The sequence below is a fragment of the Diadema setosum genome, chromosome 4 (assembly GCF_964275005.1).
Source record: "Diadema setosum chromosome 4, eeDiaSeto1, whole genome shotgun sequence".
In the NCBI taxonomy this organism is placed as follows: domain Eukaryota; kingdom Metazoa; phylum Echinodermata; class Echinoidea; order Diadematoida; family Diadematidae; genus Diadema; species Diadema setosum.
This window is the reverse complement of record NC_092688.1, coordinates 41,327,213-41,344,046: the sequence shown is the minus strand read 5'-3', so window position 1 is coordinate 41,344,046 and position 16,834 is coordinate 41,327,213. Positions and strand designations below refer to the sequence as shown.

General features: G+C 38.4%; 1 protein-coding gene across 1 annotated transcript; it reads right to left on the bottom strand.

Moving 5' to 3' along the window:
- Positions 1–11,805: 11,805 nt before the first annotated feature.
- LOC140227879 (zona pellucida sperm-binding protein 3 receptor-like) lies at positions 11,806–16,129 on the bottom strand. Its single transcript, XM_072308265.1, has 4 exons — positions 16,003–16,129; positions 14,273–14,458; positions 12,916–13,107; positions 11,806–11,999 (listed from the first exon to the last, which is right to left on the bottom strand). Exons 1-4 carry the CDS (start codon positions 16,127–16,129, stop codon positions 11,806–11,808), a joined length of 699 nt encoding a protein of 232 aa, XP_072164366.1.
- Positions 16,130–16,834: the final 705 nt, after the last annotated feature.

Here is a 16,834-nt window from a genome sequence, read left to right as displayed (position 1 = left end):
GCCGAAGTAGTTGGTGATTTTGAATGTTTGTTTCAATGACCCATTCTTTAACTCCTAATCAGTTGCCATGTGGCTTACCCTTAAATTACCCCTAAATTATATACCAATTACCCTTAAATTACATAGCAAGGTACAATGAAAAGCCACCTTTTGTTTACACTGAATCATCTCGTATTAGCATTAAATGCTATTGCTGTCAGTTACAAAATCGACTGTATTAAGAATTCAATAAATTGTTGTTCAAAGTTTCACTCCAAAACTGTCACTAAAGTCACTGATGTGATACGTAGCATATCCGTCACACTCCTCCAATGTCGTATTTTGTCTGAAATCCTTATGCTCAGAGTTATAATTACCCCATGCAAACAAATACCGAGTAGTGTATGTTTGCTTTTTTTTTAAATCTGAAGTATTAAAAAAAAAAACCCTGAATTTTGCTCTAATGACCCATTATCATTTTATACTCATTTCGAATCAACTGCCAACTGGCTTCTTACCCAACGTGTTTAGCAAATGATTAAATAGAAATGTATGTACTGTATATCAACTGTCCTTGAAAGGTTCAATTTCATGCTAGTTGAATTTCGGGCTAGTACGATTACTCCTGTTGTGAATTTTCCCCCAAAACGGAAACTAAAGTCATGTATTTGATGTACAGCATTTCTTTTTCTTGTCCCAAATTGCTTACAGAGTGCATAAAACTTGTCCATACACTCTTCACTGATATCCACCTGTGTGTATTCCTTAGATCGTTTCGTTTGCCCTATTACTCATAATGTGTTAAACATACTCTTGTCAAGACGTTATGGAATCCAAATAACACTCATTCTTTGTACAGCTTTTCAGGGTCTGTACCCTTCCATTGAAGGTCAAGGTGTTTTTTTTTGAAACCCATTCCACTCCCCCACGGGTATTCACACACTATAAGACTCGTCTATTTTATGGATGTACATGTGTACCCCCAATTTGATTCAACTTTTAATTTTCCAAATACTCATAATGTTTTCAGTTGTATTTGTTTCCACAATGCCATTAATTTTTTTTTTTTTTATCATATAGTACTTATTTCAACCCAAACTAGAATAAGACCAGAGGGTCATTACGTGTACGCTCTCTTTGTTCATCCCTTACACCCCACATTATATGAGGGCAGTCATCTCAACCACTTACCTTATAGCCAGATCAGCGAACTTCAATCTCCATTTTGATCCATCGTGTATACCCCTCCCTGTTATGTAACATTGTGCTTTGCGTCTGAATTGTTTTCACATTTTTTCTACTTGTTGTGTAACATGACGCGTGAACTGTTTTCATGCACATTTTTTCCCTTCCTTTGCTAGACAAAACCCGGCAAAACTTGGCCGAGAAGGTCGTTTGTCTGCTCTGGTTGTTCGCAAGTTCAATTACCCTCTCTTTTAAAAGCTGAATTGTATGAGTGTTTAAACAGCCTTGGCGTTTTACATGCTGATTTTTCATCACATGCCTGAGAAATATTTGTCTATCCCACCTCCGCCCTTTTCCCCCTCCTCATCGAACACTTTTATTCTTCTTCTCTCCCTTTTTTTTTTATATACGTGAGTGCTTAGAAGTCCACTGTTTTTCCACACCTTGCCAAACAATAAGTTACACATGCAATCAGTGCGTTTAACTCCGGGACGATTGAATCGGGAGCGGAGGTGCAGGATATACAGTACATCCTTTTCCGAACAATAGGCCGGTTTATTCATGCATCCAAAGGTATTTGACGCTTCCCCTGAGACTTTCGAATGATCTGTTGTTGTTTTTGTTCCGTGTCACCTTTTGTAAGTATTATAAAATCAGCTCGCATACAGCTGTTGCCCTGTCTGCCCCTGCGAGGGTCATCAGTAGAGTACGGACATGTTCACTCATTTCAGCAGTGGTCCGACATGCGTTATGTCAGCAAATTAACTTAAATCTGTTTCATTCGTGCACTGGTATTCACACGTTGCAAGACTTTGCTATTAATATTCTATGTACATTGGATTATAATGTACCCCAATTTGGATTCAACTTATCGTCATCCCAATACTTACAATGTTTTCAGAGGTATTCGTTTTCAAAATGCCCATGGATTTTTTAATCATGTGTATAATCCAGTTTCAACCAGAGCTATGATAAAACCAGAGGGTCATTATGTGTATCCTCTTTTTACTCATTCCTTACACCCCCCCCCCCAATTGAGGACAGTCACCTCAGCCACTTACCTTTATAACCAGATCAACTAAGTTCAATCTTCATTTTGATCCGTCCTGTATACCCCTCCCTGTTATGTAACATTGCGCTCTGCGCATGAACTGTATTCACATTTTTCTACTTGTTATATAACATGACGCGTGAACTGTTTTCACGTTTTTTCTATTCTTTTGTAAGACATTGCCTTGTAAAACTTGGCCGAGAATGTCGTTTGTCTGTTCTAGTTGTTCGCAAGTTCATTTCCCCTGTCTTTTAAGAGCTGTATTGTATGTGTGTTTAAACAGTCTCAGCGTTTCACATGTTGACTGAACAACTCATGCCTATGAAATAATTATTGTCTGTCCCATCACCTCCACCCTCTTCACGCTCCTCATCAAACACTTTGGCTTTTGTTTGTTTGATTGTTTTTTGCTCTTGTTTTTTTGCTCTTTTTTCATAAGTGAGCGCCTAGTATTCGATTGTTTTTCCCCACTTTGTCAAATAATACAAGTTATACATGCAATCGGTACGTTTAACCCCAGGACGGTTGAATCGGGAGCGGAGGTGGGACATACAGTACATCTTTTTCCGAACAATAAACCGGTTTATTTATTTATGCATCCAATAATGTACGAATAACGCTTTTCCTGAGACTATGGAATGATCTGTTGTTGTTGTTTCTTATCACCTTTTGTAAGTCTGGCATTCAGTTCGCATACAGCTGTTACCCCGTCACCCCTGCGAGGGTTATCATTATCATCATTGTAGCACGTTCATGTTTACTCATTTCAGCAGTGTTGTCCGTCATGCGTAATGTCAGCAAATTAACGTGAACCTGTTCCACTCACGTATTGGTATTCACATAATATAAGACACATTTAATGATATATAGGTACCATGGGCGTAAATCCCGGGGGGGATGGGGGGATATATCCCCCCCCCCCCTGAAATGGAGGAGGGGGGGATGGCCTGTACAATCATCCCCCCCCCCCTCCCCCATAAATTTTGAAGGAAAAAAATGGAGGAAGCAGAAATGTGATTGTATCAATTTTGGCATATTGCATGACGTTTGTACGCCGGCCTTCAGACAGGTAACAGAGCTGAACAGTATTCTATCTTGTAAGAAATCGAATGCATAATTTTCTCAAGCGCTCGCTCGCTTCGCTCGCTCGCGGACATGGACATACACTTATAAGGTATGGCTCAGACGTTGACAACGTCAAATAGTGTAGGCCTACATGTAAACATGCTAAGACGAGAGTAACTTGGGACCATCTGCAAAATATGTACGAAAACAAACAAACAAACAATAACAAAACTATATTGCCATAATTCAACCCCCTCCATTTCCTGAATCATTCATGAGGAACGACAGTGACTGATAATTCAGTCAAGATACATCTATGGGTATACCCAGGGAAGATCAGGGGCGTCGAAAATATCTCGGGGGGGGGGGGGGCAAAGGGCATTTGCCCCGCCCCTACGAAAGTGTTTAGGCAGGCAAATCATTTATCCCCCAAGCAATTTCCGAGATGAGGACAAATTTCGAACTTTCTTAATGGAATTATTGTCCAAATACCGCCAGAACTATGCACCAAATCGTTGAATTGCAATCATAAACATGCAAAAGCTCCGCTATACTGGATCCCTTTCGATAAGTACACTGTTGAGATTGACGTATATTTCCCTAATTTGTCAAAGAGTGTGCAGCATATCTTTCACTTAACAAAAGGTCCCTCATATGCAGAGGCGTCGATGGGGGGGGGGGGTGGTTCCCCCATAAAAGTGGGACAAACCAAATCGCAAAAATATAGCTAAAAACGGCAGTTTTTGGGGTGTAAAATGTCAAAATTTTAAAGCTCGCTCGCTCCGCTCGCTGGCATTTAAGCGCAGGTATAAGCCATTCCCCTGATGTTGCTACCAGTGATTGACAGCAGTTGCGCCCGGTGCCCCCCCCCCCCCCCCGCCAATCTCCAAAGCAAAAAATATAGCTACAAATGGCAGTTTGGGGGACTGTAAGATGTCAAAATTGTTCAAGCTCGCTCGCTTCGCACACTCGCATTTAATCATTATGCCATTCTCATGATGTTGCTGCCATAAATTGCCAGCAGTTTTCGCCCGGTGCTCCCCCTTAATTTCCAAAGCTAAAAATAAAGCTACAAACGGCAGTTTTGGGACTGTAAAATGTCAAAATTTTAAGGCTCGCTTGCTCCGCTCGCTCGCATTTAATCGCTATGGCATTCTCCTGATGTTGCTGCCAGTGATTGACAGCAGTTGTGCCCGGTGCGTCCCCTTTAATTTCCAAAGCGAAAAATATAGCTACAAATGGCAGTTTTGGGGACTGTAAGATGTCAAAATTTTCAAGCTCGCTCGCTTCGCACACTCGCATTTAATCATTATGCCATTCTCATGATGTTGCTGCCAGTAACTGCCAGCAGTTTTCGCCCGGTGCTCCCCCCTTAATCGCCACAGCGAAAAACATAGCTACAAACGGCAGTTTTGGGACTGTAAGATGTCAAAATTTTGAAGCTCGCTTCACTCACTCGCATTTAATCATTATGCCATTCTCCTGATGTTGCTGCCAGTTATTGCCAGCAGTTTTCGCCCGGTGCTCCCCCCCCCCTTAATTTCCAAAGCGAAAAATATAGCTACAAACGGCAGTTTTGGGACTGTAATAAGTCAAAATTTGGAAGCTCGCTCGCTTCGCTCGCTCGCATTTAATCATTATGCCATTCTCCTGATGTTGCTGCCAGTAATTGCCAGCAGTTTTCGCCCGGTGCTCCCCCTTAATTTCCAAAGCGACAAAATACAGCCACAAACGACAGTTTGGGGGACTGTAAAATGTCAAAATTTTCAAGCTCACTCGCTTCGCTCGCTCGCATTTAATCGTTATGCCATTCTCCTGATGTTGCTGCCAGTACGAACTGCCAGCAGTTGCGCCCTGTGCGCCCCCTTAATTTCCAAAGCGAAAAAATACAGCCCAAAACGGCAGTTTTTTACTGTAAAATGCCAAAATTTTCAAGCTCGCTCGCTTCGCTCGCTCGCATTTTATTGTTATGCCATTCTCTTGATGTTGCTGTCAGTAATTGCCAGCAGTTTCACCCGGTGCCCCCCCCCCCCTTAATTTCCAAAGCTAAAAATAAAGCTACAAACGGCAGTTTTGGGACTGTAATAAGTCAAAAATTTTGAAGCTCGCTCGCTCCGCTCACTCGCTCAATCATTATGCCATTCTCCTGATGTTGCTGCCAGTAATTGCCAGCAGTTTTCGCCCGGTGTGCCTCCCCTTAATTTCCAAAGCGAAAAAATGCAGCTACAAACGACATTGTCTGGGATTGCAAAATGTCAAAATTTTAAGGCTCGCTTGCTCCGCTTGCTCGCATTTAATCGCTATGGCATTCTCCTGATGTTGCTGCCAGTGATTGACAGCAGTTGTGCCCGGTGCGTCCCCTTTAATTTCCAAAGCGAAAAATATAGCTACAAATGGCAGTTTTGGGGACTGTAAGATGTCAAAATTTTCAAACTCGCTCGCTTCGCACACTCGCATTTAATCATTATGCCATTCTCATGATGTTGCTGCCAGTAATTGCCACCAGTTTTCGCCCGGTGCTCCCCCTTAATTTCCAAAGCTAGAAATAAAGCTACAAACGGCAGTTTTGGGACTGTAAAATGTCAAAATTTTCAAGCTCACTCGCTTCGCTCGCTCGCATTTAATCGTTATGCCATTCTCCTGATGTTGCTGCCAGTTCGAACTGCCAGCAGTTGCGCCCTGTGCGCCCCCCTTAATTTCCAAAGCGAAAAACATACAGCCCAAAACGGCAGTTTTTTTTTTTACTGTAAAATGTCAAAATTTTCAAGCTCGCTCGCTTCGCTCGCTCGCATTTAATTGTTATGCCATTCTCTTGATGTTGCTGTCAGTAGTAATTGCCAGCAGTTTCACCTGGTGCCCCCCCCCCCCTTAATTTCCAAAGCGGACAAAATACAGTCACTAACGACAGTTTTGGGACTGTTAAATGTCACAATTTTCAAGCTCGCTTGTAACAGTTTGTCAGAAATATATCACTCTCCTCCCACTTTATATTTCATGCAAAAGAGTGAGACATCCGATCCCTGTAAAGTGTGTGTGTGTGTGTGTGGGGGGGGGGTTACCAAGCTTCTCTCACCCCCCGTCCCCCTCAAGGCTGCGCCGGTTCGGTTAAGGGCTTGTTATAATCGTGGTGATGGTGACTATCGCCGATCATCCCCCCCCCCCCACTCCTCAGTATGGATTTACGCCGTTGATAGGTACATGTGTATCTCAATTTGAATTCAACTTGTCGTTATACTCATAATATTTTCAGTGGTATTCTTTTTCACAATGTCCAATGTTCAATCGAGGGCAGTCACCTCAGCTACTTACCAGTCCTTCAGATTAGCTACAATTTCAATCTACATTCTGATCCGACCAGTCCTGTATACCCCCGTGTATATCCCTGTGTATATTATACTCCTCCTTGTTTTGTAACAATGCACGTGGACTGTTTTCACATTTCCCCCCCCCCCCCTCATTTTTCTGCCTGTCATGTAACACGACGCATTTGTTTTCTCTCTTATTCTGTAAGTCAATGCCGGGTGTAACTTGACGGTCGCTAGCCTGCCTTGGTTGCACGAAAATTTAACCACCCAGTAAAAACTGAATTGTATGTGTGCTTAAACAACCTTAGCATTTTTCTTGCTGATTTTTTCAACACATGCCTATGAAATACTTGTCTGTCCCACCTTCGCTTTCTTCACCCTCCTCATCAAAACACTCTGTTTGTTTGATTATTTTTTGCTCCTTTTACACGCGAGTGCGTTTAATTCCACTATTTTTCCCATCTTGTCAATCATTACAAATTAAACTGTAGTTTTTGTACACATGCAATCAGTGCGTTGAACACCGGGAGGGGTGGAATCGGGAGCGAGGGTGAGATATACAGAATGAATTTACAGATATTTTTTTTTTCATCCTACAAATCAATAATTTTTTTAGACAATATTCATAACTATTTCCTACAAACAGCAAATCTGCTCAAATTCGGGAGCTATTTCTATGTCCGTTTACATGCTTTGTACTGGTCCAGTCAAAGTTCTCCTACAGACTTTGACTGATTGTGTGTACGCTTTCTACCTATATTGTTTATGTAATTTATGTTCTTTTCCTATGCTGTTTATGTATTTTATGTTTTTGTTTATGTTGCCAGAAATCTATCTCCATGTGAATTTGCCTACTCGCTGTTCTATCCGTGAACCCGGAGCTGTTAGTGCTTCCCTTGTGCCATTATATTTCATTCCTTTACAAACTCGTCAGTTGACATGCCTTCATATACTTTATGACTCTCCTTATGGCTAATCGACTCAATGCAGCATTTGATTCCCTTGATGATGATGAACTCTATGATTTGTTTAGACGCTTCCCTTCGGAATTAAGTCGTACTAAGTTACATTCGTCTGTTTTTTTTTTTATAATTTTATTGCCAACAATGTTAACGCATCTTCAAAAGATTTATATAATGCTTTTGATTTTGAACATGACTTAACTCCAACTCCTTCTAAGTATGTCACTGTTGATCAATTCAAAGATTTTACAAAGAGTTTTTCACAATGCACTTTTTCTATGTTACATCTGAATATAAGGAGTATTAATAAACATTTTGATGAATTACAGATATTATTAGATAACCAAAATAAACATCAAATTTCAGTGATAGGCTTATCTGAAACATGGTTATCATCTGATGATAATTTGCCGTATGCATTAAATGGTTATGATTTTATTGTTAATAACAGAGGGAACAGGACGGGTGGTGGAGTTGCGTTATATTTATCTCAAAAATTTGAATATGGTGTTTGTGATGAATTCAATATCATGAATGATACTTTAGAGTCCCTGTTTGTGGAAATAATCATTCCGCAAAGTAAAAATATCATGATTGGTATTGTTTATAGACCCCCAAGTTCAAGTCCTAAAGATTTTCTGGATTGTATATCAAACTTATTAAAAAAAACCCATTTTATTAATAAAGATATTTTCATAATGGGTGATTTTAACATTGATTTGGTTAAGAATGATGATAATACATCTCAAGAATTTCTTGAAATGTTTTTGTCAGCTTCTTTTTTGCCATTAATTTCGAAGCCAACTCGTGTTATAAATCATTCCGCCACCCTCCTTGATAATATTTATACTAATTCCGTGCAGATTTTAAATTCTTCCATAATTTTATCTGATATTACTGATCATTTCCCCATTATAGCATGTTTTGACCTTAAACATTGTGTTGATAAGTTTCATTCTTTTTCATCCAGACGTAGAGCTACACCAGAAAATTTGGCTAGTCTTGGTGCTAACCTAGACAGGGCTGATTGGTCTAGTGTTTATGATAATGATGATATAAATGTATCGTTTGAGAATTTTTCAGGGATAGTTAATAGACATTTAGATGAATATATTCCCAGATTAAAAGAAAAGTCAGTTAATTATAAAACGTCCCCCAAATTACCATGGATTACAAAATCTCTTCTTCGTTCAATAAATAGGAAAAATAGGTTATATTATAAATTCAAAATGAAAAAAACTGAGAAGTTAAAATATAAATACACTTCGTATAAAAATATTTTAACGAAGATTATACGGTTGGAAAAGAGAAAATATTATATGATTCAGTTAGAAAAATATAAACATGATATGAAAAATACATGGAAGGTGTTGAAGCAGGCTATGAATATATCAAAAAAGAAATCAGAAATTATAAAAATAAGACATGATAATAAAGTTTTTGAAGATCCTAATGATATAGTCAATATTTTTAACTCTTATTTTTCAATGATTGGAGAGAATTTGGCAGAAAAAATACCGCAGTCAAATATACATTTTTCTGAATTTATAGGTCAATCCAATTCCAGTTCTATTTTTTTTGTTCCAACAACAAAATATGAAATAATAGATATTGTTACCGCAATGAATAACAAGCGAAGTGCCGGTGATGACGATATCAGTAATTTTATTCTAAAGGGGATTATATCTTCAATTGCTGACCCACTTTCATATATTTTCAATAAATCCTTATCAAGTGGTGTTTTTCCTGATTTTATGAAAATAGCTAAGGTTTTCCCTTTATTTAAAAAAGGAGATGATTCTGATATATGTAATTATAGACCTATTTCTTTGCTTTCATCTTTATCTAAAATATTGGAAAAATTGATATTTACACGAACAATTAATTTTTTGAATTTGCATAATGTTTTTACAAATTCTCAATTTGGGTTCCGTCAGAAACATAGCACCATTCATGCTCTTTTAAAGTTTATTGACCACGCTGCGCACACTATTGATAATCATTCTCATCTTATTGGTATCTTCCTGGACTTCTCCAAGGCCTTCGATACAATTAATCATGAAATATTACTTTATAAACTGTCTCATTATGGAATACGCGGGAAGGCCTTGGAGTGGTTCAGGAGTTACCTACAAAACCGAAAACAATATGTATCTCTGAACGAGTACAGCTCGAGTTTAGAATTCATTAAATGTGGCGTCCCACAGGGTAGTTTATTAGGACCTTTACTTTTTATCATTTATATCAATGACTTTTGTAGATCATCTGACATACTCTCATTTATACTTTTTGCTGATGATTCAAATATTTTCTTTTCTCACCAAAATCCAGATACTCTTGTACGCATAGTTAATTCCGAATTGAAAAAAGTAACTCAGTGGATAAGAGCTAATAAATTATCTCTTAATCTTCAGAAAACTAAGTATATGTTTTTTAGTAATTCTTTGGAAGATTTAGACACAGGTATTGTTCTTGATAACACTTTGTTAGAACGAGTTCCTCATATAAAATTCCTTGGTATCACAGTGGATGATAAACTTTCGTGGAGGCCGCATATTACTAACATTAGTACAATAATTTCACGCAATATTGGTATTATCAATAGACTCAAGTTTCATATTCCATTGTCCTCTTTGTTGACGTTGTATTTTTCTCTAATTTTACCTTATCTTAATTACGGACTCCTAGCGTGGGGTAGTGCCCATCAAAACTTACTAGATAAATTACTTTTGTTACAAAAAAAGGTTATTCGTATTATTTGTGGCGTCCCGCCACGTTCCCATACAGAGTCATTATTTATTAAACATGAGATTTTGAAAATTAAAGATTTGTATTTTTTTCAACTTGGTCAGTTTATCTTTAATTACAATGTAAATGCACTTCCCAGTATTTTTAATTCAATGTTCCCACGAAACCAGTCTTTTCATGATTATCCCACTAGACAATCTAATGAGTTTCATTTACCCCTCCTGAGAACTTTATTGGCTCAGAATACATTTATATACACTGGTCCTAGATTTTGGAACTCACTGAGCTGTGAAATAAAAAATTCCCCATCTTTGTATTCTTTTAAGCGCAAGTTGAAATTTTTTTTATTAAATCCTCCCTGACATGTTTTTTTTTTCCATTAACAACTATAGTTTTTGTTAACCTCAGAGTTCATCATCCACCCACCAATCATTCAAACACTGAATTTATTATTACGTAAAGAAGTAGCCATTACAATCCTTGCTCAGCTGCATGCAGCACCAACTCTATGAAGCACATTCTCTACCATCCTCTGTTCCATTTCCCTTATTCAGCGTGTAGGTATTCTCTCATTCTATATTTTCTTCTTTCTTTCCTTCCATACTTTTCATCTATTCTGGCAAGTTGTGTCATGTTGTTGCGTTTCTTGTGTTTTGTCCCGTCCTGTCGTATATTATATTCGTCACAAGTGTTTGTAAATAAGTAATTTATAGGTTTTATGAGTGGTTCACAATCTACAAGCTTTGCTTTTTAGTGGACCTCTCTATTCTTTCTTTCTTTTTTTTTTTTCAACTGAAGCATGACTTTGTATTATATTTTTTTTTTGCCAGTATGCGCTCCTATGTTTATTGATACCATTTATTAATTAAGACAAATGTTCTTTGTTTATGATGTAAAACCTGATTTATCTTGTGTTATGTTTTTGTTGAAAAAGAAAAAAGAAGAAGAATGAAAATAAATGAATTGAATTGAATTGAATAGTTGACTTGAATGCATGTCATTGTTCTCGTCTTATTACCGGCGTTACTTTTTATTGTCCATTTCTCAATAATCTATATCTCGAATTCTAAAACGCTTTGAAACATTTTTTTTTCAATCATGTCAATGGGCTTTGTAAGATTTTTTTTTTTAAGATTAATCATCGTGGCGCTTTGCCACAACATGAGTGGTAATCTACGTGACCTAGATGCTTTGTCGTTTTGGTATGCCAGTGTCTTTTTGATGTAAGAAATAATGGGTCCGAAACACACGGTAAAGTTCATGGTGCAGGAATGACCTTTTACCATAGCATCACAATCGCGACTGTGCCCGGTATTTTGTGCTCCTAATGCAAGTGTATAAGAATGAAAGGTTGATCATCGTCGGTCAATACAAACTCTGAAAATCTCTTTATTCTTTCCCAGCTTGGACGAAATTATCACGTTAAGGAATGGGTACTTTCAGCCAGCAGATGAAACCAAAGACGTCGACGGAATTATGGCTAAAAACACAAGATGTCGTAAGATTGAAATCACGTGACAGTACCTTTGCACTTCGGTATGGTCGGCACCCACTCGCCAGTACCGGTGCAGCCCACCTCTGTGGATCCGATCAAACTATAGCCGTTGTCACAGGAAAAGCTGGCAGTGTCGTATAGCACGTATTCATCCCTTGGGTACAATTCGGATCCGTTATCGGGAGGACTTGGTGACGCGCAGAAGGATTCTGTAAAGAATATAACATTAGGTTTTTATTTCTGGTATAGTGCTCTACATGAATATCTGTCAGCGTTTAGGGTTATCTACGGACCTGGTCAAACATGGCATACACGAAAACTGCGACCAAAACTTTCTGAAGATCATCGACAACCAATCAGCGGACGAACTCTCAATTTTTTGATTGGCGACTGCTGGTTGCTGACCGACTCGCAAACCATTTGATGATCGGTCGGAGAGTGCTTTGCGAACGTTTAGAGAACTTTTAGGGAATAACAGCAAAAATGATGGTGAATGTAGGCAACTGCTCGCTGAAAGGTTTGCAAACGTTTGGCAAGTGGTCATCGACTTTAATGAATTCTACCTTTATAATACTTTTAGAGATTGCTTATGTGTTCTTTTTGTAATCAAATATGATACGTTAATAAGTCAATAGAAGAACTGACACAATATCGTGGAATGTGCCGTTGTATAAGACGGTTTTAAGAGGTGCACATCCTTTGTCTTCTCTGCATGAAACGTAACCATGATCTTTTTTTACCAGTATATGCAAAACAACATGAACAATGAAGAAGAAAATGACCATTGACAAATCCGTATTTGACTTGCTAGTGTGACAAAGAGTAAACGATGATGCAACTAATTAGAATCTTTTTTTTTTCAACCATCCTGAGTACCGAAAATGATTACCTCCGACAAAAACCGGAATTACGCAAAAAAAAAATTACCTTCTGATTACTTCACACATATCAGAAGGTGATCCCGATTAGATTAACACGTCAATTGCAATCCGAACGTTATGTCGATTTATGCTAAAACATGTTAGAAACCTCTTTAATGGGTTGTTAGCTGCGGTCAGTGACACTGTTTTCGTGAAGGTCTAAATGTTGAATTTTGTCTGGAGTCAAAGAAATTTTATACGCCACCTTCACAAGTAGGCGAGGATGAGGTCCTGCCGTAAGACCAGGAACCGTTGTAGAAAGCACTCGACGAGCCGAACAGCACTCCACTGCAGCCGATTTCCACCTCAGCGAAGAGTGGGTAGCAGGTCGCATCCGGTGCGAAACTAGGAGTACCACCCCCGAGTACTTCGGGCACCGAAGAGCACTCTTCGGATTCTTGAATGTTCATGATTAAAAACAAAACAAACAGAAAGTAAACATACAAATCTTGATTCAGTGACTGAAGGGCCCGCTCGGGAAAAACACATCATCCTCTTCAAATACAATAAGATTGCAAATAATGCGATAACAAAATTTAAAAAAAAAAGCTTGTACATTTAAACTTATATACAAAAATCAAACTCAGAACTATTTAGCACACACCCTCACTCATTATAGGGCATTCCTCTGAGGTATCGCACAAAACTGCGTGCGATATTAGTGTGAGATATGAAGTGTTTGATTATAAAAGACGGGTTAAGCGTCATTCTTAAACAGTTTTAGGTAAGTCTATCACCAGATAAACCAATATCAGAATATAGAATATTTCCAATTATACCTCACTTTTTGTATAATAAGGAATATTCTTAAAATTGTGATCGTGAGTGTCCTGTTATTTCCTTGTTATTTTCTTTGATGTAGCAGGTACAATATCGCTAATATCTCAAATGTTCAAGAATGGAGTTAACTCATTAGAATGGAGTTAACTCTTTATTATAGCCAGTGCAGGACGTAAATCTACGTCATTATCATGATTACTGAAAATTACGATACAACATAGGTAAGATAGTGCATGACACGTGTGTTGCATAATAGATTATGCAATGAGACACGAGTCAATTGTCTTCCTATCTGCGTGGCAGATCCTGTTTGGCACATGCTTCAAACGTGACTGCTGAACCAAGCAAAGTCAAACTATTGTTTTTTCCGGTGTTAACCAATTTATGCCCTTTCATATGCCTTTGTTTATACTCACACCTGACAGGACATATTATTTAGGGCCTATTCTTTCCATGGCGTGAACAAACCAGAGCGATACTCGATAAAGTTATGTGACATACTTTTAAGTACAATGTATAGCCTTTTGGCTTTTGACATGGTCACGAAGATGAAATTTACATCTAATACAAATTCGTGTGAGAATAACATAGCTTGATACAAGGGCGTGACAATATGTGAACCTCTGATCTATACAGTTCAAAAGTGTGAACGCTCATGCAGGATGCTTTAGCTATTGTATCCATTCGTTAGCTTGTTCACGCCTTCGTTCACCCTTTAGTTTCAGCCGTAGTGTCCGATATAAATGTCAGATAGGAGAGACATTGTCAACAGACGACAATACCTGAGCAAGTCATTTCTGGGTCCCACAAGCCGTCATTACATGTCAGTGGCACAGGTAAATTGGCCCCTGAACCAGGAGAGTAACCAAACTCACACTCAACCACCACGTACTCTCCATGTGGCACGGTCAGGTTGGTATCGGCTTCAGCAAAATTCGAGTTGGGCACCGTCGGATGGGGGCAATGACCTGGTGTACACAAAACGGAAAGCTGGTGATGTTCATTTCCAGTTGTTCGTCAATCCGAAAATAAAATAAGGTTCGTTATTCCCAAGGTTCGTCATTCCGAAACACACAAATTCACTATACCAAGATGTATTTGAGCATTTGCGGTGTTGTTCCGAAGGTTCGTTGATCCGTAAATGAAATAAGATTTGTTATTCTTAGCGTTCGTTAATCAGAAAAAAGAAAAGAAGGTGCGTAGTGACGAACCTTCGTAATAACGAAACTTATTCGTTGTCTGATTAACGAACTCTCCAGAATAAAAAAAAAAAAAACCTCTAAAAACAGTATAGCAATCCCTTCGAAAAAGAAAATGAAAGCAAGTAATGAAAAACACCTTAGTAGATCAAACAGTACTGCGATTCGATTGTCTATTGATCCAGCCTTGTTTGTCATGGGATTTGTCATTGTACATGACGGATTGTGTGATATGACGACATTATTATTATCATTATTACACGTGTATTATTATATTGTTATCATTATTATTATTATTATCATTATTATTATTTTTTTATCTTTATTATTATTATTATTATTATTATTATTATTATTATTATTATCATTATTATTATTGGTGTGTGTTTTTTTGTTTCGTTGTTGTTTTTTGCAGTGGGTACAGAGAAAACACTTTTGAAACTCTTTCACACGTTTGAGGTCATCGATGGGATTATCACTTTCAGACCCTCGGCAACACATTTCTAAACAATGTAAATAAGATTTAAGAGTGGTGGTCCTGAGAGTATCAACGGCAACGAACTCTGTTTTTATAGGCCCACTCACTCAGACATTGGCCAATGAACGGCTCCCAAATCCCGTTATTACATATGACGTCACGAGGACCAGTCAGGCTGTACCCTTCGTCACACGTCACTTCTATGCCTTGCCCTTCAGACTTCGACGTGCCGTATACAGATGAGGTGTTTCCATTGGCAACCACATGAACGATGCAGTGTTCTGCAAAATATTGACTAGACTGCATACAATATCGCTGATTACGCAAATCACGAGTTATCTAATTGACTTATACATGCGTGTTAATTCTTTGTAAATTTCTTAATAATCCATACATCTTGAATTGTAAAGCTCTTTGAAACATTTATGTCTTTGACGCTGTCAGGCCTGTACAAATTTTTCATGTTATTTTGATGCTGTGTGGCCACAAGTGACAATCTACATGACCAAGAAATGTTTTTGTCGTTTTGGTACCACTGGTTTTTTTCTGAGCAGACAATGGGTTCGAAATGAAAGGTACGGTTCGCAGTGCTTGAATGATGCTTCTTCACGGCACAACTGCGCATGCGTGGTACTTAATCAATCTCAAGAGTATGAAGGGTTAATTATCATTGATAAGTATCCGAACTCCTAAAACGTCATCATTTCTCACCCAGGACAAAATTATTACGGTAGGAAATGAGTACTTCCGTTCAGCAGATGAAACTAAAACGTCGACGGAATGATGGCTAAAACATAAAGATGTCGTAAGATTTAAATCACGTGACGTATAATACCTTTGCACTTCGGTATGGTCGGCACCCACTCGCCAGTACCGGTGCAGCCCACCTCTGTGGATCCGACCAAACTGTAGCCGTTGTCACAGGAAAAGATGGCAGTGTCGTATAGCACGTATTCATCCATTGGGTATAGTTCGGATCCATGATCGGGAGGACTTGGCGAGGTGCAGAAGGATTCTGTGAAAATGTGACGTCGGGTTTTTATTTCTGCATATAGCGAGCACCCTATACGTAACAACTTTGAGGGATATTATCATGCCTACCTAATTCATAAGGCCCTGAGAAATTGCTTTACCGTTCTTTTTGAATTCACTCTTTCACTCTTTCTATCCGACTCAACCCTCCCCCTTTGCTACCTTTCTTCTTTGTTCTTTACTGTGTAACGGAAACACGTATGTGACTTTGTTGTTGTTGTTGTTGTTTGTCTCGTTCTACAAGAGAGAATACAGCTCCTTATATTAATTTCTTTGTTAACATGGACCTGATATTGCATGAAATTCCAAAAAAAATAAACAAAAAAGTTTGTGTGTGTGTGTGTGTGTGTGTGTGCACGCGCGCGATCCCGTGGTTAAAAAAGTGGAAAATAATTATGATGGTACTTTGCGTAATGGGTAGAGTGGTAAGGAAAGGATGGGTTATTATGAGTGGGCGGAGTGGGGTTTTCCTTCATTTCTTTTCTTTCTTTCTTTCTTTTTTTTTTTTGGAGGGGGGGAGTGTATAGCATAGTATCATAGTAAAGTATAGTAAAGTAGTATATTGTATTGGTTGGGAAGGGTAGTGAGATTAGTTAGGGGTGGGATTTATTTTAGATATAATATACTTCCACTTT

Excerpts from the sequence above, each read along its gene's own strand:
- LOC140227879 (XM_072308265.1), bottom strand. The coding sequence starts at position 16,129 with ATGGATGAATACGTGCTATACGACACTGCCATCTTTTCCTGTGACAAC. Across the intron at positions 14,459-16,002 it reads GACCATACCGAAGTGCAAAG|GTCATTGCCCCCATCCGACG; the intron begins GTATTATACGTC and ends TGTGTACACCAG. Across the intron at positions 12,000-12,915 it reads ATCCTCGCCTACTTGTGAAG|AATCCTTCTGCGCGTCACCA; the intron begins GTGGCGTATAAA and ends TATTCTTTACAG.